General features: G+C 39.1%; 1 protein-coding gene across 1 annotated transcript in view; it reads left to right on the top strand.

Annotated features, from left to right (window-relative positions):
* Positions 1–19,625, top strand: part of TMEM245 (transmembrane protein 245) — a 109,545-nt gene that overhangs the window by 43,097 nt on the left and 46,823 nt on the right. The window contains exons 9-11 of the mRNA XM_011954613.1: positions 2,632–2,736; positions 9,908–9,990; positions 19,012–19,102. Coding sequence (XP_011810003.1) covers positions 2,632–2,736; positions 9,908–9,990; positions 19,012–19,102 — 279 coding nt within the window. The remainder of the gene's footprint in view (positions 1–2,631; positions 2,737–9,907; positions 9,991–19,011; positions 19,103–19,625) is intronic.

Genomic DNA, 19,625 nt, shown 5'->3' with positions numbered 1-19,625 from the left:
GTGTAACTATAAATTTACTGACATCTCTAAATTTAAAAAAACGCATGCCCTTCATGCTAATTTGAAACATTCAGAATGTCATTTTAAAATTATTTCTCTTCTCTTTTTGAAAAATAAACTTTAAAAATTAAAGTCACTTATCAGTCTTTCAGCATGGAAAGATTGGGAACATTTAGAGACTTGGTAATTTCCATGCGAGGGCAGGTGGATTGGTTTCCTTTGCCCAAAGCAGGACATGGGACAGGATCAGTCTCATGAGATAGCACCTCTGGCCTTTGGTCCCCTTCTCCATTGCTTCCTCTCTTTATGTTTCTCTTCCTCTCTCCGAGTTGCTGTTTCTTTGTGAGTCTTGTACTATTCAGTCTTTCAGGGAGTTCGTTCATCTTTTCCTCCTAAGTTTTTTATCCTCTTTGCTTTTTTTCCTCTTTTGGTCCTTAGTTTTATGTACCAACTCCCCCCATCCCCATTTTTTTTCCTCTTGACTTTCTCTGTTTCCTTTTATTCTTGAATAAGTCTTAGTCTTTGTTTCTCTTTCCCACTTTCCTCTCTCTTACTGTCTCCCTTCTTGTCCTGTTCTCAGCTAACTTAACTGGCCACATGTGATGAAAACAACTTCTTAGCTTCTTTTTTGAGCATCTTAAATAATTTTGTTTATTTTAAATTTTAATGAAACATCCAACCCTCACTGTCATCCCTTGGATATACATTTTTATTTAGGTGACTGTGAATTTTTTTCTACCTTTATGGCTTGTGTTAGAAAAATTTTACTCTAACTTAAAACTAAAAAATTTGATATTGTAATGTCAATGTACATAATATGTTTTTGAATATTTTACGTTTTACATGTTAAAAATACTCAAACATGTTTCTAAATAGAATATCATTTACATTTAAAAATACATTTCAGGATATGACTTTTGTGAAAAAAATAGAGGCTCCTACATTATTTTCAGAAATAGTAATTTGTGGTTAAAAATATAGTCTTAATTTTGAAATTACTTTATTTATGCTTGCTTATTCAAACACGTAGTAATTGAATGCTTACCACATGCTAAGCACTTAGATTTTGGAGATACAAAGAGGAGTGATACAAACCTAGCTCTTTCCTCAGGAAGCTGCCTCGGAAACTAGTTTTTCAGTTGGTTTCTAATTGTGAAAGTTTTCAGTTTCATTGATTTTAGAGTTTAACTTCGGAATATGACATCTGACCTTCCATATCTTAGAAACCTATTATTCCTTTTTTTTAGTCTGCATTGTCTTTGATGCTTTGGTAGCATGCACTGAAAATTAACTCTTCTGTTTGAAGCCATAATTGTCAAGATTAAAGATTAACTTTTTATCTTTGAGTTCACTTTAGCGTTGATCTCTTAGTGACAGTGTCCTTGATGAAAAACAGATAAGGGGGGCACAAGCTTATAAATGTCGAGTGAAAGTAAATATTGCAGAAGTCATGTTGTTTTTTCAACCAACATTCTTTGCTTTTGGATGTTTAATTCACTGTTTGGAGAGCATAAATCAGATCTAAATTAAGAATAACTTATTTAGCAATGCTGTTGCTCACGTTGGGGTTGAGCGGTGCATTGTGGTGTTTCAGCAGTTATTAATCTAGTTAAATGTAGTTTTGAGATGTTAGATGGCAGCTTTGCATGAAAGGAATTCTAGCAATCTATCAAGTATATATTCTGAAAACACAAGTTGTTTAAAATGTAGGATTATTTGTGGTTGTGAAAGATGAGGGAAGTTATAGCAAGACAATGTCAGATAGCATTTAGGGAAAGCACAATTTTAATTATTGATTAAGGAACAGCTACTATATTGATTATATCAATTACAATCATGTCATAAAGCTTATGTTTTCAGAATAATAGAAACTTAAGTAGAATATCAGATTTTGAAAAGCATTTTATTATGTATTATGAAATATTTCAAACATAAAAAGATGTAAAGAATACCCATTTATCTATCGGCGACTCCCCCCTTAGTAAAACAAATTAACCTGAAGCCTGTTTTGTGCCCCTCCTTGATTGTGCATTCACCTCCCAACCCCTAGCTCCTTGGGCAACTGTTATCTTTGTTATTTATCATTGCCTTAACATTCGATTTTCTTTATTACTGCTTTTGTAATTCTAATGATATCAAATGGAAAAAATATTTTGAATATGCAACTCCTCTTTTAATTTGCGCCAATTTTATCTGTATTTTTTAGGCCATGCCTGTATTATAAGAGGCATACTTTTGCTACAGTCGTGCATATTTGTTAAACTGATGATACAGCTTCATGAGATTTTAGGTCAGCTAATGGATTGTCAATATTTTGTTTAGAATCCTTACCAGGTTATAAATTACAATTTGAAACATAGATATCCTACAGTTTGAGAATTTGAACATAGATATAGGTTATGTTGAAATTGACTGCCTTTTTCTTAGCTATGACAGTAATAAACTATATAACAGCAGTAATGAGTACTGTGAAGTTTTTAAAGTCGCTTAAAGCTTTTATTGCTTTAATTATTATGCCATAATTTGCTTTGCCATGCTGAAGATCCTGTTTTGTCTTTATGATAATTGAGTATATGTATTTTTAAAGTTCTACTTTAAAGATAAGTAATTCTCTTTTTCATTTTTGTGCAGATGATCATCTGGTTGGAGAAGATGTTAGATAAAATAATTAGCATTTTCATCATATTTTTGTTAGTGATAGGAACTCTTCTTTTAGCCCTACTCCTGACTGCAAAGGTAGAGTACAATAATTATTATTCTCATTAATAAACCCTTAATTGTTAGAATTGTAGTCTGGATAAAAAGCTAGCAGAAGCAGCATGGAAAAATGTTAACTTGACTTACAAGTATGTACACTAGCTAAATGATTTATGATTTGTATATTACTAATTTTGCCATGAATTTGCCTAGTATTTTTCTTTTCAGACCTCTTTTACATGCATTTTTATTTTATCAAAACCTGTGGGAGGAAATACAAATGAAAAAAATGAGATAATGAAGAACAAGTGGTGCTTTCTTTTTTTTTTTTTTTTAATAGGAGAATTAGGATCTGGTCTCATGAATTCTAATCTGGTTAGATTAGAATTTGCTGATTAGCAAATTCTAGGTCAGAATTCACTAGATCAGAATTTGCTGATTAGCACATTCCATCCTTGTCTCATTGATCCTTCTTCTGATATATACCATAGCACCTTTATTTCTCACTTCCCAGGTCCTTCCGGCTTACAGTTCCTTTCCCCATTTCTATCTCATCAAAGAAAATTATTCTGTAAAGCACACCTAAAATGTTATCTTTATAGTGATACCTCTTACTTTTTTTTTTAGGCTTATCAAGTCTGACAAGTTTTTTTCCTCCCACTTTTATAGTACCTTTTAATCTTTATTTTATCTGAACCGTATCAAACTCCACAACCCAGATTTTGGTATGTTGTTTTCAAGGAATTGGTGAAGCTTATGTGAAATCATGGATCCAAATTTTTTGTTATTCCTTTAGTCCCATAGAGACCGGCTGGTAACTATAATTGATAATCTAATTAACCAGTTTGCTAAAGAACTGCATTATTTCTTAAGTGGCATCTCCGCTTGGAAGTCCTATTCTTAGTGTCAGCTTCAGTACACCCTCAAGCTATCTTATCATTTGCTTCTGAAAGCCTCCTCTTCTTGTACTTCTGTTTCAGTCTATGTATAGTTCCTGTCTGTTCTTTGGGTATTAATTATGTATAGTCTTGTATATATACTGTGCAGACTTATTTAGAGGCTTTGTTTTTGTCATATTTTGCTTAAGCCTGCTACTGTGTAATCTTACATTCCAGTTCTTCGTTAGAGAAAGCTTTCATTAGTGTGGTCTTTCATTTCCCTTTCTCCTGTCTCCTACACTTCTATTCTACTTTTCCTTCTTTGTCCCTTTGCATAGCATCTTTTGCCTGGCCATCTCAGTTTTATCTTTTAAGTCTTTTTTCTTTGTTCATCCCCTGCTTCAGTGAGCTTTTGCTTCTCTGAACTTTGATAACAAGTATTACTGAACCATTTCTTTCTGGGTGTAGAATTCATCCAAACTGAGCTTTTGAGGGAACCTTACTGGTTATCTAATTCATTCTCCTGGCCAAGAAAGCTGTCATTCTGTGAAACATTCATGACAATATCTACTTGAATGTTTAATAGACATCTCAAATGTAACGTGTCAGAGACTGAATTCCAGACCTTCCTCCACTTGTCTGTTCTTCTCATAGTCTGTAGTGACAACTCCATTCTTCTGCTTGCTCAAATGAAAAGTCTCAGGATCATCTTTGACTACTGTCTTTGTTTTGTATCCACATCTAGTTTGCCAGAAAATCCTTTTTGGCTCCTCTTTACTAATATGTCCTGGGATAATAGCAGGTTGAGGATGTCAGGTAATTCCTTTCCACAGAAATCAAGAATAAAACAGCATGAAATTATTAACGACACCATTTAAAAGCATTAGAAAATGACCAGGTAGGCAACCAGGAGATCTTTCATTGATGAAAAGCTGCTATTGTAGCTAGTAAAAACAGATACCTTTTCTTTATAGGTAAAAACAGGCGGCATTCTCACATGGGCAGCAAAACCTGCAGCTTTTCTTGAAGGAAGTGTTCTTTGATGCACAGATGTGTTTAGGTTTAGTGTAGCTTCATTTGTCGGTTTTTGCCTTTGCCTGTGCTTTTGGTGTCAGGTCCAATTGGAGATGAGCAGAGCCTCAGACACCTGTGGGGCGATATCAAACGTTCTAGCAGACATGTAATAGGCATCCCAGAAGATGAGCAGAGGAAGAGAAAAAGGTAGAAAAAATTATTTGAAGAGATATTGCCAAAAAATTTCCCATGTTTGGTGAAAAACATTAACAGATCCAAGAAGTTCAACAAACCTTCAGTATAATAAGCATATGCAAACACAAAACCATACCTAGCTACATCATAGTCAAACTGCTGAAAGACAAAGATAAAAAGAAAATCTGGAAGGAAGCAAGAGAAAAATTACACATCACAAACAGGGGAACAATACATTTAGTGACTTAATTCTCTTAATAAACAGCAAAGACTAAAAGACATTGGAGTAACATATTTAAAGTCATGGAGAGAAATCTCTGTCAAACAATACTTTTATAGTCAGTGAAACTGTTCTTTCAAAGTAAAGGCAAAATGAAAACATTTCTAGATAAACAGATACTGAATTTTTTGATAGCAGACCTGCACTTATATGGAAAGCTAACAGAATTCCTTCGGGGTGAAGATAAATGACTCCATAAATAATCTGGATCCAAAGAAAGGAATGAAAGCACTTGGAAAATATGTGGGTTATATTTTCCCCTGTCTTCTTTTAATTTATTTAAACGAATATGACTATTTAAAGAAAAATAGAAACACTCTTGTGGCCTTTATAACATATATAGATGAGTTATGCATATATAAAACCATAGCACAAAGAAGAGGGCTGGAAAGTGGAACTGTACTGGTGTGAAGTTCTTAAAATATTTGCCTGGATATAAATCAATATTAACTGGAAGTAGGTTGTGATAAAAGCTGAGATAAGATTTAGATAAGTTAAACAGCAGGCAATAAATAGCCTAAGGATTAGGGGAACTAAAATGGTATACTAAAATTTGTTGAACACAAAAGGCAGTGCAGGAAGAACAGAGGACCAATAGAGATGGGACAAATAGAAAGCAAGTAGCAAAACGGCAGACCTAAACCTGGTCATGACAATATTTAGGTTACATGAGAAGCAACTAAACAGTCAAAAAGCAGAGATTGTCAGACTGAATATAAAATACAAGTTCCAACTTGCTTTTGGTATCTGTTAGAGACACACTTTAAATTCAAAGTCACAGGAAGGTTGATAGTAAAAATATTAAAAAACATACACTGCAAACTGTCCACAGAAAATACGTGCAGTTGATTATATATTATCAGACAAAATAGATTGTCAAAAAGAAATACTACTAGAGGCAAATTAAGGACTTTTCATATGGATAAGAGTTAATATTACCATAAGATAACGGTTATAAATGTATATGCTCCTAACAGCAGAGCTCTAAAATACATGAAATGAAACATTCAGAATTAAGAGGAGAAATAAATCTATGATTATAGTTCAGAATTCAATACTCCTTGAAATAATTGAGGGACTAAGTAGTTAGAAAATCATAAGGATATGTAGAAGCCTTTTAAAATCCTGTCAGTCGGCTGGGTGTGGTGGCTTATGCCTGTAATCCCAGGACTTTGGGAAGATGAGGCAGGTGGATCCCTTGACTCCAGGAGATTTAAGACCAACCTAGGCAACATGACAAAATCCCATCTCTATAAAGAATAGAAAAAATTAGTTGGGCTTGGTGGCTTAAGCCTATAGTCCCAGCTACTTGAGAGGCTGAGGTGGGAGGATTGCTTGATCCCGGGAGGTTGAGGCTGCAGTGAGCTGTGATCGTGTCACTGCACCTCACTCTGGATGACAGGCAAGAGTTTGTCTCAAAAGAAAGCAAAAACAAAAAACACACACCAAAAAATGCAGTCAACTTGACCTAATTAATAATTAGAAATTACGTTCTTTTCAAGAAAACATGGGATACTCACCAGAATAAACAATATGTTCCATACATTTGGAAGTATTAGGCAAGGCACAGTGGTACACACCTGTTAGCTACCTGGGAGGCTGAGGCAGGAGGATTGCTTGAGCCCAGGAGTTTGAGACCAGCCTGGGCAACATAAGGAGACCCTTATGTTTAAAAAATTAGGTGGGCATCGTGGTACATGCCTGTAGTCCCAGCTACTTAGGAGGTTGAGGTGGGAAGATTGCTTGAGCCTGGGAGGTGGAGGCTGCAGTGAGCCGTGATTGCACCAGTGCACTCCAGGCTGAATGACAGAGCGAGATCACTGTCTTAAACAAAAAAAGAAAAAAATGAAGCATTTCCTGACACAATTAAAATTAGAAATCAGTAATAGAAATTTAGGAAATGGGCCGGGCGCGGTGGCTCAAGCCTGTAATCCCAGCACTTTGGGAGGCCGAGACGGGCAGATCACGAGGTCAGGAGATCAAGACCATCCTGGCTAACACAGTGAAACCCCGTCTCTACTAAAAAATACAAAAAACTAGCCGGGCGAGGTGGCGGGCACCTGTAGTCCCAGTGTAAACCCGGGAGGCAGAGCTTGCAGTGAGCTGAGATCCGGCCACTGCACTCCAGCCTGGGTGACAGAGCGAGACTCCGTCTCAAAAAAAAAAAAAAGACATTTAGGAAATGTCCAAATATTTAGAAATTAAGCAACATACTTCTAAACCTGTGAATCGAATAAATTTAGAAGGAAATTAGAAGATTTTAAAATGGAAGAAAAGCTGCTGTGTATCAAAAGTTGTGGGATGAAGCTGAAGCAGTATATTGTTGGAAATTTATGGCATTAAATGCTTATATTTGAAAAAGGAAAATCAGTGACCTAAGTTTCCACCTTCAGAAGCTAGCAAATAATAGCAAATTAATCCAAAGTAAATGAAGGAAATAATAAGGCAGATCAAGGAAATTTGAAATGGAGAAACAGTAGCAAGCATTTTAACTCAAAAGCTGGTTCTTTGAAAAACACCAATAAAATTGACAAATTTTTAGCCAGACTGATGAAGAAAAAAGGAAAGAAGATAGAAATTACCAATATCAAGTACAAAAGAGGAAACATCTCTGCATATCTCACGGATCTTAAAAAGATAAGGGAATATTGTGAACAACTTTATGCCAACAAGTTTGATAACATTAAATGGAGAAATTCCTTGTAGAGAAGGAATGGAACAGACTGAAGAAGAAGTAGAAAAATTGTAGCCCAATATGAGGACAAGAAATTGAATTAGTGTTTGAAAATCTTCCTACCAAGAAACACTCAGGCCCAGATGGTTTCACTGTTGAGTTTTATCAAACATGTAGTGAAGAAATACTGCCTGTTCTACACAATGTTGTTCAGTTAGCAAAGAAGTAACGCCAGCTCATTTTATGAGGCTAGTATTGCCCAGATAACCAAAGTCAAAGGCATTTACAGAAGGGAAACTGCAGACCAATATCCCTTATAAATAGACACAAAAATTCTTAACAAAACGTTAACAGATTAAAGCCTGCAATATGTAAAAAGGAAAATGTATCTATGTGAGGTTTATTTCAGGAATGTAAAACCCGTTTAACATCCAACAGTTGGTTAATGTAAGATAGCTCTCAAATCCAATCACTTCTTTTTCAGTACCGCTACTGCCCTGCTCAAAGCTATCCCTGTTCTTTCTTGAATTGTTCCTTAGCCTCATTTAGTGTGTTTTCAACACAGCGTCCAAACTTACTTTAAACACCTAAGTAAGATTATATCCCCTAGTTTACAGCCATCTCGTTTTCCATATCCCACAAAATGCTAGCCTAAGTCCTCACAAGAACGTGTCAGGCCTTATTCATTCTGGCTGTATTTTAGGCATTGCACCTGAGTTGATTATCTCTTCATTGTGTCTGAAATCAGTTTCTTTTCCTCTTCTTGGTACAGTTTGTATTTTGTGTTCTTCCTACTTTTCTGGGGCCTGATAAAATTGGAAGTGGTATCACTTGATGGCTTAGCTGGCTATGTATCTTTGTTAGGATATCTAGACTCTGGTCTGTTCTGGGTTGGTATGTGACTTGCCCTAGTGATTTTGCTACTTGGTTAATCTCATACCCATGCCCATGGAAAAATACCATCAATCTTTGTACTGTATCACTCAATTCCTTGCATTCTGTGGAACTTTCACTGCAGAAAGGGACGGAGATGAGGGGTGGGTGTGGGTAGGGGACTTTGATCTCTTTCCTCTGATTTGTTCTTTTCTCCCTCATTACACTTTCTTTCCCTCTGTCATCAGAAAAGGATAAGGATGTGGCTTCTTTTCTCCCTGTTACCAGTGAGTTGTAATATATTTGTCAGCTCACCTGTGTGGCTCCTGGGTGATGGGTCAGTTTAGGAGTGAGCTGTTACGCCTCTCTGTTGTACTCCAAAATGTTTTGTTTCTTTACCTGATGGCTGAGTTCCAAATTGTATCAGATTATGTTTCTTTCCTTGTTTGGATGTCCTGGGTGAAAAAAAATTTTTTTCAACTGGTTAATTCCCATTTTATCCCCCTCATTTTGTTGGTTATTGGGCAAGGTAAATTCAGAGGTGCAGCTTCTGTTGGCTTTTTTTACCCAGAAACCTTATTTAGTTGCAGCTGGGTGTGGTGGTTCACACCTGTAATCCCAGCACTTTGGGAGGCCAAGGTGGGTGGATTGCTTGAGGTCAGGAGTTCAAGACCAGCCTGGTCAACATGGCAAAACCTTGTTTCTACTAAAAATACAAAATTAGACAGGCATGGTGGCGAGTGCCTATAATCCCAGCTACTCAGGAGGCTGAGGCATGGGAATCGCTTGAACCTGGGAGGTGGAGGTTGCAGTGAGCTGAGTTCGTGCCACTGCACTCCAGCCAGCCTGGATGACAGAGCGAGAATCGGGCTGAAAAAAAACCCAAAAAAACCCCTTAGTTCCTTATTTGCCTGTTTGTCTTATACTACATGACGAACCTGTTAGCTCACAAAGTACTGGTATTGCTTACATAGATACACAAACACATGTATACAATATATTAATGTGAATGAAATGTATGCACATGTATGTGTCAAGTATTCGAACATATCTATGTATTTTTTTCTTAAGTCATTTGTTGAACAGGGATCTAGCATGTACTTTTTATTTCCCATAGGGTGCATCATTAGATATAATGTATAGTAACTTTGAGGTGCATGTTTCTAAATTAATTAAAGCAAAGATGTGTATTTATTTGGCTCTTAAAGCATTGTTCCAATAATAGAGTAGAAAAATAAATGTTAAATTGGGTTTTTTTTTTACTGAGATTCTTTTCTCTCTTTATCCATAATATAGGTACATCAAGAGAGTGTACACATGATTGAAGTCACAAGTAATTTGATTAATGAAACTCTAGCAAATCATCCTGAGTGGGCAAAGTAAGGATATTGTTTTGAAAAAGAAGAGAGATGAATAACCTAATTTCGGCATCTGTTTGTATGAAATGACCTTCATTGATGCAGCTGCATTGGAAGATAAAAGATAGGGTTTGCCAGAGCTTTGACAAATATTGTCATTTTTGCAGAAGAATGGCATATAATACAGAGGGTGGGAGGAAAGTGCTCAGGATTTTAGGTAAAATTTATGGTAAATGATACTTTATGTTTTATAATTGAGGTTTACAGCATGTTTATAATTTACAAAGCACTTTCATCTTTTTTTTTTTTTTTTTTTTTTTGAGACAGAGTCTTGCTCTGTTGTCCAAGCTGGAGTGCAGTGGCGCGATCTCCTGGGTTCACGCCATTCTCCTGCCTCAGCCTCCCAAGTAGCTGGGACTGTAGGCGCCTGCCACCACGCCCGGCTAATTTTTTGTATTTTTAGTAGAGATGGGGTTTCACCATGTTAGCCAAGATGGTCTCGATCTCCTGACCTCATGATCTGCCCACCTTGGCCTCCCAAAGTGCTAGGATTACAGGTGTGAGCCACCGCGCCCCGCCACTTTCACTATCTTATGTCATTCATTCCTCACAGTGACTGTGTGAGATAGATTGAAGAGATTATCCCCATTTTACACATGAGGAAACAAGATCAAAGGGTAAGGAACTTGAGATAATAATCCCCCAGTGGCAGAGTCATTTATAACCACTGCTCCCGATCAACTGAAGGAAAGTTTCCACTGTAACGTGCAAGCTGCAACTCCTCAACTTTCTATATAATTTTTAAATTTATGTTATTTATTTATTTATTTTTAAGAAATGAGGTCTCACCATGTTGTCCAGGCTGATCTTGAACTCCTGGGCTCAAGCAGTTCTCCTGCTTTAGCCTCTGGAGTAGCTGGGACTACAGGTGTATACCATGCCCAGTTTTATAATTCTTTTTTTTTTTTGAGACGGAGTCTCACTGTGTCGCCCAGGCTGGAGTGCAGTGGCGCAATCTCGGCTCACTGCAAGCTCTGCCTCCCGGGTTTACGCCATTCTCCTGCCTCAGCCTCCCGAGTAGCTGGGACTACAGGTGCCCGCCATCTCGCCCGGCTAGTTTTTTGTATTTTTTAGTAGAGACGGGGGTTCACCGTGTAGGCCAGGATGATCTCGATCTCCTGACCTGGTGATCCACCCGTCTCGGCCTCCCAAAGTGCTGGGATTACAGGCTTGAGCCACCGCGCCCGGCCATAATTCTTGACGTATTCCCATATTGTATTATTTTTGAGGAAGGATAAGTGAACTATGGCCCAGGGCCAAATTCAGCCACCTCCTTTTGTGTTGGGGACCAGCCTCAACACCACCCATAGGGTACCTGAAGTCTGGTGGTGACAAAGAAATGAGAAGAGACAGGTTAAGAGTTCATAAAGGTGGGAGTCAGGGGGCCAGTTGTATAATGGAGGCTGCAAAAGGCACCGAGTTCTGGTCTCCACACTATTTAATAGTCACTTAGATCTAAGAAGCAGATGTTCAGGGTGAAACGGTGAAAGGGAGGCAATACGTCGTAAGTGTAATCTATAGCAATAGCAGTTTAAATGAATCTCCTTTGTGCTCAAACAGCATATCTTTAACTTACTGGAGAGTAGCTAGTGGGGCTTAACTAGGAACCTGCACGTCTGTCCACATTCCAGTATTTCAAAGGAGTGTCTTTCTCCTTGAACACAGTGTTGACAGAGAAGAGAGCAGGTCTCGCTCTGAGTATGGGAACATGATGGCAGTTAGCAGGCTTTCCTCCTCAGAGGCCTATTGTGGCTTTCCACAACTTATTGTCCCATATTTTTATGGCACCCCACAAGCCTTTTTCCCAACACTTTTGTAAATAAAGTTTTAGTGGAACATACCTGTGTCTACTCGTTTACATATATTCTTCGGCTGTTTTGAGGTTTCAAGGACAAACAGAATTGAGAAGCTGTGGCCGAGAGTATTATATTCTGCAGAGCCTAAAATATTTACTCTCTGGTCCTTTACAGAAAAATTTGCCAGCTTCTGTTTTATAGGATCTCTGTGTACATGTTTAATTTGGCTTCGGGAAGAAGGATTTTCAGTTTTTGTGGGGGATGCTCAGCAGAGCTGTGTTATCCACATAACAACTTGATGACACATTGTATGACCTGCCTTTTATTAAACTCAACACAGTCATAAGTCAGGAAATATTCTGCCAGTTTTAGGCTTATAAGTTGAGATTTAACTTGATTTTTTCCTTTGCCTCTACTTTATTATTTTCTATAAAACCTGCCTAGGATATTACTTGAACTTGATTTAGAATAATACTTGATTTTTTTTTTTTTTTTTGAGACAGGGTCTTGCTCTGTCACCCAGGCTGGAGTACAGTGGCGCAGTCGTGTCTCACTGCAGGCTTGATATCCTGGGCTCAATCAATCCTCGCACTTGAGTCTCCTGAGTAGCTGGGACTACAGGCATGAGCCACTATACTCGGCTAATTTTTATATCTTTTGTAGGAGTTTCATCATGTTTCCTAGGCTGGTCTTGAACTCCTGGGCTCAAGTGATCTTCTCTCCTCAGCCTCCCAAAGTGCCGCGATTATAGGCATGAGCCACTGCACCTGGCCTATTTGAATCTTCGTAAAAGAAGTGTATTTCTTTTGAAATATAAATTGTGGTATATTTATGCAGTGAAATATTACTCAGCATTGGGGAAAAAAATGGACTAATGATACATATACCAACATGGATGACTCTCAAAATAAATATGCTGGCCGGGTGCGGTGGCTCATGCCTGCAATCCCAGCACTTTGGGAGGCTGAGGAGGTCTGATTACCTGAGGTCAGGAGTTTGAGACTGGCGTGGCCAATGTGGTGAAACCCCGTCCCTACTAAAAGTACAAAAATGAACTGGGTGTGGTGGCACACACCTGTAATCCCAGCTACTTGGGAGGCTGACACACGTGAATCATTTGAACTTGGGAGATGGAGGTTGCAGTGAGCCAAGACTGTGCCACTGCACTCTAGCCTGGGCAATAGAGTAAGATTCTGTCTCAAAAAAACAACAAAGAAGTATGCTGAGTGAAAAAATTTGTGCAAAAAACCCGAATGGTACGATTTCATTTATTTAAAGTTCTAGGAAATGCGGACTAATCTGTAGTGACAGTAAGATTAATGGTTGCCTGTGGATTGGGGTGGAGCTCTAGGGAGGACATATATACAGGTGCAAGGAAATTTTGGGGAGTGATAGATATGTTTATTATTTTGATTAAGGATACAAGAAGAGAAGTAGAATCATCAGATTTCATTCTAGAACAGGCTTTTCAGCTACTTTGTGGAGAAAAGATTGAAGGTATACAAGATGTGAGCCTTTGAGACAAAAGCTTCTAGAGTAAACCAGATAAGAAGTGACAAAGCCCTGAACTGTAGACAGTTTCAGTGGAGGTGAACAGGAGGGACAGATTTATAAGGTCTTGAGGGGTTAGTTGGTGATTAATTGGATATAAGAGGAAGATATCTAGCATGACTCATGTTTCTAGCTTTGGAAATTGCTGAGTGATGATGGATTCACCAAGATAGGAAATAGAAGAGCAGATTTGGTAGGGAAACTAATTCACCTGTTTACCTGTTGAGTTTGAGGTGACTGTTGTAAGTAGAGGCATCCAGTAGGCTGTTGACTATGTAGGTATGAGGTTCAGGAGAGGTGGGGTGAAGTTAAAAAAATGGGCAGTTGCTGTGTAAGTCCAGGAATCAGACGAGAGGTCTGGGTTGGATCTTGAGTTTTGAGAAGCATCAGCATAAAGAAAGAATGTATATAAGGTATGGAGAGGATGTCTGGAGGTGCGCCCTGTGGGTATCTTAAGCCTTTAAGGGTGAGCAAAAAACAATAGGTTGACAAAGGAAAATGAGAATGGGCTATGAGAAAGGTAAGAGGAAAACCAAGGAAAGAGAACATTTTGAGAAAGTAGTAGTGGTCAGCAATGTCAAATTGCTGCAGAAATTTTTAAGAGTGAAGTTGGATTTAGCAACTGCAAGAGCAGTTCATTTAATTGGTGTAGCAGAGGCCCATTTGATTGCAGTGTGTTGAGAAATTATTGGGAACAAGGAATTAGAGAAAGCAAGTATAGACTTCTCTTTCCCAAGTTTGCCTATGGAACGTAGCTGGGAGGGAGGTATAGAGCAGTTTTGTTTAATTTTTTAAGATGGAGAAGCCTTGTTTATATGCTCCAGGGAAAGAACTGGTAGAGTGGAAGGGGTTGTAATATTAGGAGAGAGATAATTCTTAGTGCATTTCTCTGAGGATGAAGCATGAGGTGAATCCATGGCACAAATGGAACAGCTGGGGAAAGCAGGTCAGAGTGGGTATGGATATAAATACTGTGAGTTCAGTGGAGTGGGGAAGGTGGGAAATTAGGGGCCATGTATCTTTGAAGTAAGAAGTGAGGTCTTCTGTCCTCTGGCTCTTTGGATATAATACATTTTAAAAGGAGGATGGGAAAAAGGAGGAACCAACATATATCAGGTATGGGATTTTAGGAAGGAGCCATCTGGGATCTAGGCAAGTGGATAGAGCCTTTCATGGGATGATAGACCTTCCAAGTGTTGTCCTCTAGGACTCAGCCTCAGCCTTTACATCCAGAGGGCTCCTTTTCTTTGGGTCATTCTTCTGTACTGGAAGTAAATGCAGAGCCCTTCTGTACTGGTTTTGAATAGCAGTAGCATTCTCTCTGCAACTGTAGCAAAGGCACACTATCTGAGCAGCCCCAGATCAGATAGTAGAAGAAAGGTTTTTTTTTTGTCTTTTGTTTGAAATTTTGAGGTCATAATTAGAGATTCACAGGGAATTGCAAAGACCCATATATACAGGGAAGACCCATATACTCTTCACCCCACCTCCTCCAGTGTTGTCATCTTGCGTAACTGTGGTACAATAAAACCGGGAAATTGGTGTTGCTATAATACACTTCAGATTTCATCATATGTGTAGCTTTATGTCAGCTATCAACACGGTACAGAACTGTTCCATTGCAGGCTTCTTCCCCTTAACAGCCACACCCACCCTCTACCCTCTCCTTCAAGATTTCCCTAACTCTTAGCAACCACTAATCAGTTCTCCATAGCTATAAAATCATTTTGAGAGTAATACGTAAATCCATTCATGCAGTATGCAGGCTTTTGAGATTGGCTTTTTGTTGCTTAGCATAATTCTCTTGAAGCTCATCCAAGATGTTGTATATATCAAGTTTATTCCTTTTTGTTGCTGAATAATGTTCCATTTAGGAAGTTTTTTTTGTTTTTGTTTTTGGTTTGACACAAAGTCTCACTCTTACCCAGGTTGGAGTGCAGTGGTGTGATCTTGGCTCAATGCAACCTTCACCTCCCGGGTTCAAGCGATTCTTATGCCTCCTAAGTAGCCAGAATTACAGTCACGCACGCATCACCACGCCCAGCTAATTTTTGTGTTTTAGAGGGTTTTATATGTTGGCCAGGCTGGTGATGAACTCCTGACCTCAAGTGATCCACCCGCCTCGACCTCCCAAAAGGAAGGCTTTTTAAAGCTGCTTAGACTTTGATGATTCATGGAAGATCTGATTCTTTTGCAGCAGATAAGTGGGAATGGAATTGGAAATAGTAGGGATTGGCATGAAATAATGATAATGGTTTCCTCCAACTCTCAGTACTCTGGATTCTGTCAGGAGGAGGGCAGTTGACCTTGTGGGGGATTCATGTAGATACTCCTAGTGGAGAAGGTACAGTTAAGAATAAGTCCAGATGTACTTTCTTCCAACTTGGTGTGGTTTTATGTGGCCCATGTAGTCCCTTGACTTCTGCTGGATGTGCCTCGTAAGCTGGTGGGTAAATTAGACAGATTAGGATCATCTTAGTGGATCTCTAAAGAAAATGAGGTTGATGCACATCCTGATTCTTGTCTTCGGCAGTTCTGTTAGTTGAGAGCTCGTTTTCTGCTTTCTCCTGACTTGTCTCAAGCCTGATTCATGTGTCTTAGGACCCTCATTAGGAGATGGTACTGAAATGGTTCTCAGTTGCGCTTATCCCTTCGCTTACTTGGGAGAAACCCAGTAGGCTAAACTAAGTTGTTTTTAATCAGGGTTGTTCTCTGGGTAGGTCGTAGGTGATAGAGATTAACCTTTACCCAGGAAGGTGAGGACAGACCAGTCTAAACTGTAGGGCATTGGTTTCTGCTGAGGAATCCCTCTTGAGTGAGTAGGGGAGTTAGCGATAGGCTGAGGCAGTGAATCTCCAAGGAAGGAGCTCAGTTCAGGGCCTGTAGGTGTATAAGGCCAGAGTACAACCCAACTAAGATGGCTCCTGTGTTTCTGGCCCCATGTCTCCTGAGGGAGGCTGGAACTGAGCCAGTGCCTCTACCTTGTCCCCAGAACAGCTCCTCTCATTTGTTGCTCTTAGGAAACCTGTGTGAGTACATTGGGAAAGTGTTTTCATAATGGCCAGTAAGACAGTTTCCCAGGCCCGGTAGATGTTTGTGAATCATTAAGGATCTGTCCAGATACCTCTATGAATCTTCACACTTTTTTTTTTTTTTTTCTTGAGATGGAGTCTTGCTGTGCCACCCAAGCTGGAATGCAGTGGCATGATCTCCGCTCACTGCAATCTCTGCCTCCTGGGTTCAAGCGATTGTCCTGCCTCAGCCTCCCAAGTAGCTGGGACTATAGGTGCACACCACCACACCTGGCTAATTTTTTCACTTTTAATAGAGATGGAGTTTCACTGTGTTGGCCAGGCTAGTCATGAACTACTGACCTCAGGTGATCCACCTGCCTTGGCCTCTCAAAGTGTTGGGATTACAGGCGTGAGCCACTGTGCCCTGCCCATCTTCACACTTGTAAATAACACTACAGGATAGTGTTATCAGTATAATATATAATATCAATATAATACCAGTATATCAATATCACGTCAATTATGAGTTTACCATATAATTGAAAATATTTAGCAATCCCTTCAAGCCACTGATGAATTTATAAAGGAGTAAAGCTACCTAATTTCTCCCAAATCACATTTCAGTTTAGTGATCCAGATTTCCTGTTTATATCCTTATACTGTACATTATTATATTTGTGTCTCTAAAATTTTGAAATTTTGACTTGCTGAGAAATTTTTTTTTTTGAGACAGTCTTGCTCTTTTGCCCAGGCTGGAGGGTAGTGGCGTGATCTTGGCTCACTGCAACCTCTCCCTCCTGGGCTCAAGTGATTCCTGTGCCTCAGGCTCCTGAGCAGCTGGGACTACAGTTGTGTGCAACCACGCCCAGCTAATTTTTGTATTTTTTAGTATTTTTGTATTTTTTGCCTTGTTGGCCAGGCTGGTCTCAAACTTCTGGCCTCAAGTGATCCGCCCGCCTTGGTCTCCCGAAGTGCTGGGATTACAGGCATGAACCAGCGTGCTGACCTTGCTGAGAAATACTTGAATGGACTGAGGAATTTGCCAAGAAGTTTCACAGATACTTTATTTGGAGTGTGGGGCAAACTGGTTAATACTTACGATTCAAACCTACTGATTTAATAGTCTACTTTTTAATTCATTCAAAGATCTCTTATTTTTTCTAGTTAAAGACCACTTTCCTAGGCACCCATACTTTGTGGCTGTCAGTGGCAACTGACTTTCTCTTTATGACCATCTTTCTCATACACAGCACATAAAGCTGCAGTGAGTTGAGGATGTACATTTGCCTTTACCTAATTGACCCTTTTATGTTAGATTTGTAGGATGTGTCATTTTGGGGCCTCAGGAAAGTAAATGACTAGCTTCTTCTTGCCTTCACCTTTTGGCTTCACTTTGGAATAGTTGAAATGAGGACTGTTTAATTTGTGAATGTCAACATCTCCAGCATATATTATTAAAAGGAATAATTTAGAGAATATGTGAACATATTTTCTCTTGTGGAAACACTAGGGTTGTGTAGAGGATTCCTGATTAAGGTATATGGTGCAGCCTGCTTAGTCAAGAGGAGAGTGAGGAGGCCACGTCTCACTGCATAGCAAGTAAAGCTTGTGGACTATGGTTCCTTACATAGTTGGAACTCTGTCTCTGTTCAGGAATTCTATCTTTAAAAGATCTTCAGCAGATAACCAAGTTGAGGATAATTATTCACTTTCTTCATTTCCTTCATTCTTTTTGATTTCTTCACTTCCTTAGATCAGTGATTCTCAAACTGTAGCATGCTTCAGTATCATCTGCAGGGCTTGTTAAGGTACAGATTGCTGGGCCCCAGTCGTGTTCCTTTTTCAGTAGATCTGGGTTTGGGCCCCAAATTTTTCATTTCTAACAGATTTCCAAAAAGTTTTGATGCTGCTGATTTGTGGACCACACTTTGAGAACCCTGTCCCAGATGTTGAATATCCCAGTCTCCCAGAACCACTTTCTTTGGTGCTGAATAAGGCAGATGACTCAGGACATGTGAACAGAGAAACCAGGCAGAGTAGAATGAAAGGGAGGTTGTGGGAAAAGTGAGTCTAAAAGCTAAGGAAACATTGAGGCCGGGTGCCGTGGCTCACGCTTGTAATCCCATCACTTTGGGAGGCTGAGGGAGGTGGATCACTTGAGGTCAGGAGTTTGAGACCAGCCTGACTAACATGATGAAACCCTATCTCTACTAAAATACAAAATTAGCCAGGTGTGGTGACATGCCTATAATCTAAGCTACTTGGGAGGCTGAGGCAGGAGAATCACTTGAACCCAGGAGGTGGAAGTTGCAGGGTTGCACTAAACCGAAATCGTGCCATTGCATTCCAGCCTGGGCAATAAGAGCGAAACTCCGTCTCCAAAATAAAATAATAAAATAAAATAAATAAAACTAAGGAAAGATTGAAAGGACTTCCTGAATGTTAGAGACTTAGGCCAGTTAAGTCTGGCAGTCGTGCTTATGATGCTTCAGTATCTGTGTATTGATGAATGATCAACAGTCTGTCTGTTAGGATTAAGCATATCAAGTTCAAAGCATTACTGGTACACTACACAGAAAGTGTACTTTTTAAAATTCTTTTCTTTCTTTGTTTTACATTAGTTGGCTTCCTGAGGCTCAGGTAGTTCAAAGAGCCCTGAATTCTGCGGCTAACAATGTGTATCAGTATGGACGAGAATGGATAACTCACAAGGTAAGGGAAGAAGCTTTCTTTGTGGCTTTCTTTTTTTAGGGTCTTTACTGGTGGTTGCTTCTTGTTTTGATAAAACATAAATAGAAATGCTATTCGCAGCAGTAAATAGGCTTAAACAGGTAAGCAACATACAATTAAATCTTTTGAAAGATCACATTAAATAGGGGTAGTGGCCTGAACAATCTGAGAGGTTGGTCGTGTACTTTTTCAAGATAGATCTGATTCATTACTTGTGAGTTAGGACAGAATGATCACTTGGTTTGGGTAGTCAAATAAGGCTTTGTAGAGAAAAAGGTATTTATGCATATTAAATCTTATTATCTGCTGATAACTATCTTTGGCAGTTTCCAGTTACTTTCATTTTATTTATTTATTTTTTTCTTTTTCTTTTTTTTTGAGACGGAGTCTCGCTCTGTCACCCAAACTGGAGTGCAGTGGCCGGATCTCAGCTCACTGGAAGCTCTGCCTTTCGGGTTGCCATTCTCCTGCCTCAGCCTCCCGAGTAGCTGGGACTACAGGCGCC

Source organism: Colobus angolensis, unplaced genomic scaffold, assembly GCF_000951035.1.
Source record: "Colobus angolensis palliatus isolate OR3802 unplaced genomic scaffold, Cang.pa_1.0 Scaffold386, whole genome shotgun sequence".
Lineage (NCBI taxonomy): Eukaryota > Metazoa > Chordata > Mammalia > Primates > Cercopithecidae > Colobus > Colobus angolensis.
This window is presented reverse-complemented; position numbering and strand designations above follow the sequence as displayed.